Source organism: Solanum dulcamara, chromosome 5 (genome assembly GCF_947179165.1).
Source record: "Solanum dulcamara chromosome 5, daSolDulc1.2, whole genome shotgun sequence".
Lineage (NCBI taxonomy): Eukaryota > Viridiplantae > Streptophyta > Magnoliopsida > Solanales > Solanaceae > Solanum > Solanum dulcamara.
The window spans coordinates 56269554-56282516 of NC_077241.1; the positions used below are offsets into that span (position 1 = coordinate 56269554).

Genomic DNA, 12963 nt, shown 5'->3' on the forward strand with positions numbered 1-12963 from the left:
GCACCTTTGAACTCTTCCTAATCATCCGGACCCGCATCTCTAGCCCCGTTACCCTTCCATTGCTCATACCAAATTTGGGCAACTCCCTTTAGTTGATATGCAGCCAAGTTCTCCTTCTCCACCGGACTAATTTCCATGATGTCCACAATCTTGCTAATACCCTCGATAAACTCTTGTGGATTTTCATCCACTTTAGAACCATGGAACTCCGGAGGGTTCATCCATGTAAAATCTCGGCCTCGAGTAGCCGTCGTACCCACATTTTGGTTCACCAGAGAAACCACCTCACAATTAGCTTGTGTCGTAATAGCTTGAGAAAACACTTGAAATACCACTTGAAATTCAGCGTGTGAAACTTGTTCGGCTAGAGGATCGTTGAAAACTTGTGGAGCTTGTTGCTCCTCATTCACACTGACATTGGCATCCTTCGGACGTAGGCTTTTCGTGGATGCATGATTCTGTAATCGCAAAGAGCGTTATAAGGAAAACTTAGGGAGGTCAACTCTATCACACGACTCAAGAATGATAAATTTTAGGATTCACTCCGCGGAGAGTTAGTTCGAGTGTCAGTCACATCATATCTCAATTTTGGGAGACGTGATATTTACTTAAACACATAATTAATTATTCATAAAATTAGTTTTAACGGTTTAATCAATTTTCACTGTTTAATTTTTATCAATTATTTTTAATCAACTTATTGAATCCGATTCTTACGCCTTTTTGATTAAGAGATTTATCCAATCAATTTCTTTTATTTCCTTGTGCTTCATGTTAATTTTTGGTCTATCAAAAACAGGACTAAGATTTGTATATATTGTACATTTTTCGTATCCTAAATTTAAAACTATACAAAATATGTTGTTGTTGATGTCGACGTTGTGCTTTCATATTAAATTAAGATTTTAATAGAAGCAAACATGAGGACATATAATATAATCCTAACAAGTTGATCTGTCAGCAGCAACATCATGAGTTCCTATAATATGCATAGTTCCAAAAGATATGAAGTCGTCAGAATGATTTGAAGGGTTCAGTTGCAGCTCTCGATATGGTTGAGAGTTTGAGAGATAATAGATATATCCACAACACCGCTATTGGTGTCATTGGGGATTTCGACAACAATGGTTCCCTCCACCCTGCCTGCCTCCCCAACCTTTTTTCCTATTTCTTATACACTCCAAAAATAATCACAGCCACAAACCATTTGAAATTCCATAAATATTAACTCTTTTTTTTCTTCTCATTTAAATATCACATAATTTCATTTAAATCCTTGCATTGCATGCTACACTCTTACCTTTAAATCAAAGCTACGAAGGGTAAATTTTATAGATGGTTAAACAATTATTATTATTTTTCAAAAAAAATAAAAATCACTAACCATCTTTATAACATAAAAATCACTAAACTTATCATGTATAAATAATTAAAAAATACAGCACACAAAATAAAAATTGAATAAATAATTTATTTAAAAGATAAGTCTAAATAAGATAAGCTCCACTTTGATATATTCGCGTTTAGTCCTGTCAAATTGTTGTGACACTAAATTTATTTTATTTACTAAATTGCTAATACTTCCTATAATATTTTAATTGTAAATATAGCAGGCACTTTGTTAAGAATTTAGATGATGTCCATATCCTATTTAATTTAGTGATGGTATAAAAGTAAGAATACTAATTTTGATTGATTTGAGTACCTAGAAAAATTACCACATTATTTTGAACCAAATATGTTAAAATGGTAGTGAAAATAAAATAATAGTGTCAGCGGTTCATGGGATATTTAATTTTTTTCACATGAATTTTGGGTTTCTGGTTGATCAGAATTTTTAATTGAGTTTTGTTTATTAGATTTTAAAAAAGAGTATAAAGATATATTCATCAAAAAGTTAAAAATTTTCAATGGTATGATTTTTGTGTTAAAAAGATAGTTAAATGAGTGCAAGTAATATTTCTAATCCCCCAAACGTTCATTGAAGTGAAGTACTTTTGGAGACGTTTCATCAAGATTTTTTTTTGGAGGGTTCAATTTTAAGAATCTTTTTTATATATATATATTTTTAATTATTCATCAAAAATCAAAAATAACTTCAATTTATATTTATGGTCAGATACAACTCTAATTTTAAATATTATATTGCATTTTTAAAATACAAATTAATTTTATTTTAAATTTTAGAAAATATGTGTTGGGTTTTAATGATGTGAATGAAAAATGAAAGGTTGTGACCTTTTCGAAAGGTTGTGATCTTTTCAAAAAGTTGTGACCTTTTCAAAAAGTTGTAACTTTTTTAAAGAGTTGCGACTTTTCTGAAATGTTGTAACTTTTGAGAAAGATTGTGTCTGTTCTAATAAGCCACAATAAGCACCTGTTCACACTACCCTTTGTTGTCTATAAATAGAAGATTTTTCTCTTATTTTTAAACATCAAATTTCTCTTTCTGCATATATATTTTCTTTCAAACAAAGTTGAGTCTTTGTGTGATTTTGTTGCTGACTTTTGAGTTCGCTGAAATTATTAAAGTTTGAGGTACCGCTACTTCTTTAATAGTTTATCCGTTTTACCTTGGGAGAAAATAATCCTTAACCTCTGATACAGTGAGGGGATTAAATTTCTTAAAAACACACGGTGAATTCTGTGGACTCGAATATTATTTTTTATTTTCATATTTATTGTTTCTGATTTGCTAACCTTAATACTGGAGCGATAACAATCTTAGAGAATTTAATATTTTTTTTTGTATCTGAGATTTTTGAATTGGGGCACGACAGATCTTAGAAGTCATTGTCATGGTATTTATATGATTCTGCTATGTCTAAATAAGTACATTATTAAGGAATCTTTGACTTGATACTATAAAGTAGTATTTTTTTTCTTACCATAACCTTGGTCAAATTAAAGATGATTAAGTTAAATAATGTGTTAGTGTCTTAATAACTTTCACAAACTATTTTCAAAGGTTTATTATCCGTTGTGATAAAATTGAATAGAGAAATACTTTTGTGTGTATTACATTCACTATTGGATGCATCTTTCAAGAATCTTAATCCAAAAACTTAGATAGGAAGACATTTTTTTTTCCAGAAAAGAAGAAGAAAAGAAAATATTCAATTTGAAGAATATAAAAAACTTCATCGAATATTAAATTTGTTCCATAAAAAAATATTATTTGAACTGACTACGCGAAAGCTCTATAGAATTTACCATTTATAGATTTAAAATCAGTCCAACAAACTTGGTAATGAGGGATAGTTTTTTGAAAAGAAAATCATATCCTTACAATTTTCTAATTCTATTTTGGAGACTAAAACTTGTGTAGTTTACTACTCTGTGTGGAATTCGATTCTATCTGATGTTTGAAAACTAATAGCTTTTGATTTTCTACTCCTTTGATTTGAAGAATATAAAAACTTCACCAATTTATGAAACATTGTGTTTGAATGAATATTCTAACTTGAAGAGTATAAAAACTTCGTCAAGAATACAAAGGGTAAACGATTTGAAGAATGTAAAAACTTCATCGTTAACTGAAAACAGTGTTGTATTTTTTATTTTTGGAGATTAAAACCTTTTGATTTTCTGCTCTGTTTGAATTTGAAATTGATTTGAAGTCATAAAAACTTCATCAGCATTCAAAGTTCATTCAGTTGATGATTTGAAGAACATACAAACTTCATTGTTAAGTAGAAACAAGCCGTACAAAGATGTAGTCTTTAGTGTTAGTATTTTCAATACTAAGTGGACTGTCTAATTGTGACACAAGAAAAAAAACATACTAGTAACATAAAATTAATAATTTTGTGCCTACAATTGATGCTTCTATGAATTAAACTTTGACAATATGTAAAGATTGTCAGAGAAAATTGAAGCACTACAATTTTTTTGTAGAATATTATCTTTAAAAGAGATTTATGCTGTCAATATGTATTTTGATAGTATACATTTGAAAGCATGGAAAAACGAATATGTGAAAAATTATTTTCAAATACTTGAAATAAAAAATTGAGATCATATTTAAAATATGGGGTTCTTTGCTTGTGATAAAGACAAAATTAGCCTTGGCATCTAATTTAAATGTTGAAGCACAAGATATGCAATTGAATGACATTCTTGTATTCTGTTAGACCCACAAAATTCTGGGAGTATATTTTGACCGTTGAGTTTCTCTTTTACTAGTATATGATATGATATGACTAGTATGAAACTACCAAATTATATATATATACACACTTGTTCAAAAGAGTTGTGTTCTCTTATGAAAAAGTGTCATTTAAAATATTATGATCTTTCATGAAAATACATGTCTATTAAAATACAATTATTTGTATAGACATGAATATTGGTTTTAAAAAAAATTATGTGTCATGTTTTCTTTTATAAAGAAGCATTCGGTTCATATACTCTTATTGGACTCGATGAGATTATGTTCATGGGTAATTCTGCAACAATCAAAATTGAAGGTTATGGAAAAGTTCTCTTGAAAAGGACAATTATCAAGGTATTGACTTTAAACAATGGTTGTATTTGACAAAGTTGTAATAAATAAGAACAAAATATTTGTAGGAGAAGATTAATCTCACGAAGGGTCTTTTCAAACTCAATATTTCTAGTTATTCTTACTTGCTTGAGTCAAATTATTTATGACATGAACGTTTGAAAAATGTCAATTACAAAACCTTGTGAGAACTAATCAACTTAGAAGATTTACCTAATTTTGAGTGCAATAAATCAAAATGTCAAGTTTGTGTTGAATCTAAGTATACTAAGCATCCTTGTAAATCTATTAAAAAGAATTATTTCTTAGAATTGATTCACACTGACATTTGTGATATGAAGTCAACACCATCTCATGGTGGAAAAAAGTATTTCATAACTTTTATTGACAATTGCACTATTATGTCTATTTGCTGAGTGGTAATGATGAAGCAATAGAAGTATTTAGATAATACAAAACTGAAATTGAAAATCAGGTAGGTAAAAAGATAAAAATGATAAGAAGTAATGGAGGTGGAGAGTATGAATCTCCTTTTGCAGAAATATGTTTGGAAAATAGAATCATCCATCAAACTACTACCCCTTACTCACCTCAATCAAATGGAATTGAAGAAAGGAAAAATCAAATTTTAAAAGAAATGATGAATGCCTTACATATAAGTTCAGGTTTACCACAAAACTTGTGGGGGAAAGCCATCCTTACAGCAAATCAAATATTCAATAGAGTTCCCCACAGCAAAACACAGTCTATTTCATATGAGAAATGAAAAGGAAGAGAATCAAACTTGAAATATTTCAAAGTATGGGGTATTTAGCCAAAGCCCAGTTCCAAAACCTAAGAGGGTCACAATAGGATCTAAGACTGTGGGTTGTGTTTTCATTGGATATGGTACAAATAGTAAAGCATATCGATTTTTGGCTCATAAGTCCAAACATCCGGATATTCATGAAAATATGGTAATAGAATCAGATAATATTGAATTTTTTGAACATATCTATCCGTATAAAACTAGATTTGAAGTATCTAGTGAAAGGTCTAAACGACTTCGAGAAGAATCAAAGGAGATTGTACCTAATAAAGAGAATCCAAGGCACAGTAAACGTCAAAGAACATCTATTTCATTTGGATCTGATTTTGTAACATTTCTTCTTGAACATGAGCCTCAAACATTCAAAGAAGCTATGTCCTCTACGGACTCATCTCTTTGGAGAGAGGCTGTCAATAGTGAGAATGATTAAATATTGAGCAACCATACTTGGGAATTGGTTTATCTTCCTGCAGGAAACAAACATTTGGATTTAAAATGAATTTTCAAAAAAAAAATGAAAGCTGATGGAACTATTGACAAATATAAGGCAAGACTTATCGTCAAAGGATTTGGATAGAAAGAAGGCCTTGATTATTTTGATACATACTCACCTGTAACTAGGATTATATCCATTTGGATGTTAATTGCACTAGCTGTAGTATATGGACTTGAAATCCATCAAATGGATGTAAAAACAACTTTTTTAAACGGAGAATTGGAGGAAGAAATTTACGTGGAACAGCTCGAGGGCTTTGTGGTTCCTGGTAAATAAAATAAAGTTTGCAAACTTGTTAAGTCACTTTATGGACTAAAACAAGCACTTAAACAATGGCACGCGATGTTTGACCAAATCATGTTGACAAATGGACTTGAAATTAATGAGTGTGATAAATGTGTTTACATTAAACACACTCCAAACAAAGTTATTATTGTTTGCTTATATGTGGATAATATGCTAATAATGAGTAACGACATTGCAAACATAAATGCTACTAAGCGTATGTTTTCTAGTAAATTTGATATGAAAGATGTAGGAGTTGTCGATTTAATATTGAGAATTAAAATTAACAAAACTTCTCAAGGTCTAGCATTGTCTCAAACTCATTATATCTAAAAGGTACTTAAAAATTCAAGTACTTAAACTTCAAAAGTGCGAAAACACCAATTGATGTGAACTTTGATCTTACTAAGAATAAAAGTAAAAATCAAGATCAATTGAATTATGCAAGAGTGTTGAAGAATAAAAGTAAAAATCAAGATCAATTGGATTATGCAAAAGTGTTGAAAAGTTTGATGTACATCATGAACTGTACACAGCCAGACATAGCTTGTGCTATAAATAAATTGAGTCGATACACAAGTAATTCCAACCAAAATCATTGGATCACAATGAAACGAGTTTTGAGGTATTTAGAACATACTCAAAACTTTGTTTCACATTACAATAAGTATCCAGCAGTTGTTGAAGGATAGTAATGCAAATTGGATTACTGGGTCAAATGAAACTAAGTCAACAAGTGCATACGTTTTGACCATTGGTGGAGGAGCGATATCTTGAAAATCATCCAAACAAACATGTATAGCTCGCTCTACAATGGAGTCTAAGTTTATAGACTTAGACAAGGTCGGTGAAGAAGGAGAATGGCTCTGAAATTTCTTAGAAGATATTCTATTTTGGCACAAACCAATGGCTCCTATATGCATACATTGTGATAGTCAAGCTGCAATAGGAAGAGTTGGGAGCATTATGTATAACGATAAATCTCATCACATACAACGAAGACATAATACCGTTAGGCAATTACTCTCTAGTGGAATTATCACAATTGACTATGTAAAGTCAAAGAATAATGTGTCGAATCCACTTACAAAAGGCCTAACTAGAGAGGGAGTTGAGCGATCATCAAAGAAAATGAGACTATGCTGAGGACAAATCATCGTGGCAGTAACTCTACCTAGAAGACTGGAGATCCCAAGATCTAAGTTCAAGGAGATCAAACAAAGTCATTGATGACGGTTCAACATTGTCAAAATAATTTTTATAATCCATTCTCATGATGCGACAATGTTCAATAACAAGGATAAGACATTAGTACCTTTTAATGATATCTAAGTTTGATACATGGCATATCAAATGGTGTTTTTATGGGATAACACATTTAAATATCACCTATGTAAGTGTGAAGTGTAAGCCGCTTCAAGGAGAATCCGGTAAGGCTAGTTCTCTACACACTTATGAACCAAGAAGTGTTCATGGTTGAAACGAACAAATCAATGAGAACCAAAAACAATTAAAGGATTGATTGTGTGACTTATGTTGTCTAGGTATACACCAAAACTCGACGGTTCAAAGATATCAAATCTATCGATTGACCGAGTATATTCGATATATGTTCACTATGAAAAGTTCAAAGGGAAACCTACTTATCCAGATGCAATTAACTCTTACTTACAAATTACACAGTTTTTTATGCATATGTTTTAACAATAGTTATTTCCCCATTCATGTAGAGGATTGTTGGGTTTTAAAGGTGTGAATGAAAAATGAAAGGTTGTGACTTTCTAAAAGATTGTGACTTTTCCAAAAAGTTGTGACTATTTTAAAGAGTTGCGATTTTTCTAAAAAATTGTGACTTATGAGAAAGGTTGTGTCTGTTCCAAATAGCCACAATAAACACCTATTCACATTACCCTTTGTTGTCTATAAATAGATGATTTTTCTCTCATTTTTAAACATCAAATTTCTCTTTCTTCTGCATATATATTTTCTTTCAAACAAAATTGAATCTTTGTGTGATTTTGTTGCTGATTTTTGAGTTCGCTGAAATTATTAAAATTTGAGTTACCGCTACTTCTTTAATAGTTTATCCATTTTATCTTGGAAGAAAATAATCTTTAATCTCGAATACAGTGAATGGATTAAATTCCTTAAGGACACACAGTAAATTCTATGAACTCGGATACTATTTTTTATTTTCATATTTATTATTTCTGGCTTGCTAATCTTAATACAGGATAACAATATGATCAATCAAATGTCCACTAACTTAAAATGTGAAAATATTTTAGACTCGACAGATTACATACTCACCTTCCACTTTGGATTTAGTTTTTCCCAGTTATACGGACTGTAATCCAAATCTAGTCCTGCTCAGAAAGCACAAAATGTAGGAAAAAATTGTAGGATAAATCTTATGTTAGAATAAGATTTATTACGTACCCAATAGTCCGCCTAGTACAATTATTCTCTTTTCACCAAAGTAGGAACCCAAAATAACCTTTCAAATTTAGGCAAATGATACTATAATATACTTTCCCAAAGTTATAATTTTTTTCCAAATATATTAAATTAAAGCTGAAAAGAAATTGTGGGGGGTCTTTGTTATTTGTTTGTCATCTAGTCGAGTAAGGTAGTTAAAATTGTTTCTTCATTTGACCAATTCCAAAACCCATGTGTTAACTCATAAATTATTGTTTATTAGTTTCGCACATAACTAATAGAAGAATTAATAAATACTCAACAGGTAAGTCACTGAGCTGTCACCTTAGATCAACTACATATTATTATTTTGTGAATATTCACTTTGCCGACAGGAAGTAAATAGCTTTTAGAAGCACATAACAAATACAAGAAAGATTCTTTAAAAACGAATATTAATAATTAGAGTAATTGTATAATTCTTTGTAAAATATGCTTATGCTACACTTATTTTAAGATTTAAAACTAATAATAAAACCATAATATCTTATGCACTTAGGAATCTTTTAGCATTGTAAAGAAAATCAGAAACTATTGTTTATTGTAATTACTATTTGCAACAAAAAGTGAAACTTCTGGCCTAATCTAATCTAGAAGACCAAGGAAAAAGCCCCAACTTTGGATCATGGGGTCGCTCATAACTTGTGAATGGGACCTATCAACAAAATTACCATTAATTAAAAATAAAAATTTGTGAAAAAGGGTTTACTCAGTAGCTGTCACCATTTACCCCATCTACCATCATAATATCATGTGATTGCCCCAAAGCAAAGGAAGAATACTAGTGCAAACCCATTAACTTCCCTCTAAAGATCCAATTAGCAACTCTCCATTAAAAGGTGAAAAATTTATTTATAAGATGTTGAATTATTCATAATAATATGAGAGTTTTGACTCAAAATGATTGTGTTTAGCCCTAACACAAAATTTAGCCATTTGTTTATGCAGTTACTAAAAGCTTGTCTATGGGCTAATTTGCTACATTTATCAATAGCTTCAAAGAAAACACACAACAACAAAAAAAAGTGAACTCTGTAAACAAGATCTCTTACATGGGAAGTAAAAAAGAAACCGTTTATAAGGAGTCAAATGTTTTTATTGACCCAAAACAAACAATACCACATAATGAATCAAGAATTTCAGTTCAAGTTTCACTAATCTCTTATGCTCGAAATTCTTTTTTTGATAGGTTATACAAGGGTAAAAATAAAAGTCTCAAACAAGAGGTTGTTTACAAAATTGGTCTAATTTCACAAACAATAAATTATCCACAATCAACCTTAGTTAGGGTGGACACAGTCTTAATTTATTTTCCTCGACTCAATAAAAGTTATAGCAACTCCTTAAAAATGTATTCATAGTAAAAAAAAAAAAAAAGGTAACATGGGATACTCATCCAAATTCAGAACCAAAAAATTATATGGTGACTGTTTTCTTCACCATAAACAGTCATTAGGAACAATAAAGTTAAAAAAAATACATCAAAAACAGAAGAAAAAGCAGAGATTTTCTTTGGGGACATTTGTTGAAGGAAAGTAAAAAAAGATGACCTATTTGAACAGAAAATTTAAAATGTGGACTAAATTCACAGTACACTGAAATTAGTTCTAACAACACAATAAGCAAATCTATAGTTTGCCACCGAAAGAAAAATCTTTTTTTTTAGACACTGCAAACCATACATTTGCGGTGTAGTTGAATTACTAAAATGCCCATCGACAAAACCCCTGATTTGTCAAGTTCCAAGGACAAGACAATTGACCAAAAGGTGCAACATTTGGATCTTACTTTTTCAATTTCTACAGTTTGCCCCAACAACTAATTAGAAACTGAAAATTAACCCCCAGAAAAACAAGAAATTTATACCTTTAGCTCCCTCCGCCAATCATCTCCTTGTACTTGAGAATGGAATCCAACCTCTGCAACTTCAACTGTTGCTTGAACTTGTTAATGAAATCATCGGCTTTCGCATCGACTTCATTGTCTTCATCGCTTGTCTTAGCACTCTTCTCCCTTGTAGTCGCCGGTCGCCGAGCTTCCACAATGGCTTCTTCTTCAAAATGCGCAAATGGCGATTTCATACTAGCTGATTTCCTCATCTTCGTCGGCAACTTCACCGGAGCTTCACCGGCCGACGGCTTCGTATCTGATCTACTTCTGCTCACGTGTCGTTCCCTTAACTGACTGTACACTTCATCCAAGCTTTTTATCTCACCTTCCTCTTCTTCATCATCTTCATTTTCTTTTTCGAATTGCTGAAAATCGAAATGGGTATCCATATCTTTAAGTTTCTGTTCACGGCTTTGCTGGAAAATGTACTGGGTGGATTTCGATTTATCTGGAAGGCTTTCTTCGAAGTGGAAATCCGGTTCCATATTTCCGAGTTTCTGTTCATGGGTGTGCTGAAATAGGTACTGGGTTTGTGTATCTGGAAGATTTTCTTGATGGGTTTGGTGGAAGTCGTACTGAGATTGTGCCTTTTGGACATTATTCTCTTGATTGAAAATATACTGAGCGGTGGTGTCTGGTTGTATGGTAGTATGTTCAGGAGCTTGTTCAAAAATGTAATGTGTTGGTGGTTCGAATGGTGTTTCTTGTTGATGGGGATGTTCAAAGTCGTAATCCTTAACAGGTTCTTGAGATCTGTAATTGTAGAAATTAATGGATTTGATGCGTTGAAGAAGGGAAGGAGATCTCGCAAGTTTAGTGGGCTGTTGTTGTTGTGGATGATTTTGTGAATAGTCTTCGTGTTGATGTGGGTTGTCTTCTTGTTGATGGTGCTGCTGTTGTTGTTTTGGATGATTTTGTTTTTGGCTAGCTAAAGAAGAAGTAAAAGCTATGGTACCTATCATGACATTGAGAAGAACAAAAAGAACAGTAGGAGTGAACCAGCTATTCATGGATGTCCAGATTGAAGAATAAACAGTAGATACAGAATCATCGAACATGGTGATTTTCTATAGAGAGAGAGAGAGAATGGAAGTGAAAGTGGAGAGCAAAGATTGGAGAGTGGAATCGAACAGAGTTTGGAGATAGTAAAAGCAGAGGAGAGAGAGAGAGAGAGAGAGATACAGAGGGGCGAGAAGATGGCAAGTAGTGGGTGGGATCAGGACATGGGGATGAATGATAGTTGGGTGCGCTACACTTTATTTTCTTGCATGGGATTTAATTTTTTCCAAACAAAATTAAATTAACATATAAATACTGAAATACATGTAGGAGTAAATATGTGATATGATAACATACTAGTATTATAATTGGTAAGATTAAAATGATAATATAAATATTATTTCATAAAAGTACATAACTTATAGCTTTATCTTTAATAAGTTAAATTTATATATGATGAGTACAATTTTGCCAATGACAATAAAATTATCTTTTGCATGTGAACACTTCATACTTCTTAGTTAAAAATTACATGTAATTAATTTTTAGCAAAAAAGGAATGTAACATGAGAACTTCTTAAAATGATAGTGAAGTTTGTTGTAGTCGATTAGATGGTCTACACACATCAGGATATCTCCAACATGATGACCTACATGCACCAAGAAGAGGAACATGAGTTAAGGTTTAGATTAGATGAAGAAAGAGGGCAAAATAATAGGCTCATACCAGAAGGCAATTGTAATGAGTTCTAGACAGCATGTGTCAGGCCCATAATCTTAGGGAGGTATAGGCCAATAGAGGCCACTACGAGCTATTTGTGGTAAGTATGGGAAGTGCCATTCTGGAGTATGTCAAAAGGGCCCAAGTATGTGTTATAGCATTGAGGTAGTAATCACCCTATGAGGGATTACTCAAAGATTAGTCATAATATGGATGGTGATAGTGCATTCTTTATATAAAGGCACCAGGACATTCACAACTAGTTGACTGTTCTATATACAATATTTCAGACTATGTGGCCAAAGTATGAGCAAAGAAGTCATTCTTATTAGGTACAAATTTCAAGACATTATGCCCCCAACTTCAGAGTAATATGAGTTCAAGATCATACCAATGTTCACATTATAGCAAGTTTGGAAAGATAGACCAAGAGGCATGTCACAAGGATATTAACATATATTATAAGTGTGGCCATCAGAGCCATAGCCAGAGAGAGTGTACTGTAGCTACAATAGAGTATGCTTGTGTCAAGGGTAGTAGTGTAGCTTAGCTAACAAACCCAAAAACAACCACGACAACAACACAAGGTAGAAGAGTATCAGGGTTTAGAGTAAGTCAATTTTGTTCCTATGTTTTGTGTGATCATCGAGTTTAGATGCTTCACCATACACCATTATGTTAATTCATTAGTCCTTTTTCATCGTGTGTTCATGAATTCATTGATTCCAAAGTGTAACACCTCAGAAGTTGGAAGGTTGATTTCGAAAGAAAGTGCAGAAAGT

The 12963-nt window shown here is 31.9% G+C and overlaps 1 protein-coding gene across 3 annotated transcripts; it reads right to left on the bottom strand.

The window, feature by feature from the left end:
- Nucleotides 1–5585: 5585 nt before the first annotated feature.
- On the bottom strand, nucleotides 5586–11695 carry LOC129889237 (pathogen-associated molecular patterns-induced protein A70-like). 3 transcript variants are annotated; one of them, XM_055964459.1, is made up of 2 exons: nucleotides 10438–11695; nucleotides 5586–5779 (listed from the first exon to the last, which is right to left on the bottom strand). In XM_055964459.1, the coding sequence occupies exon 1, from the start codon at nucleotides 11517–11519 to the stop codon at nucleotides 10440–10442; it is 1080 nt and encodes a 359-aa protein (XP_055820434.1). In that variant the 5' UTR covers nucleotides 11520–11695; the 3' UTR covers nucleotides 5586–5779; nucleotides 10438–10439. The 3 variants fall into 3 exon arrangements, with proteins under 3 accessions (XP_055820434.1, XP_055820435.1, XP_055820433.1); XM_055964460.1 differs by lacking the exon at nucleotides 5586–5779 and adding an exon at nucleotides 7016–7033; XM_055964458.1 differs by lacking the exon at nucleotides 5586–5779 and adding an exon at nucleotides 8950–9226.
- Between the last annotated feature and the right edge of the window lie 1268 nt (nucleotides 11696–12963).

Bases quoted from the DNA above. Each gene is read 5' to 3' on its own strand.
- LOC129889237 (XM_055964459.1), bottom strand. From the start codon at position 11,519: ATGTTCGATGATTCTGTATCTACTGTTTATTCTTCAATCTGGACATCC.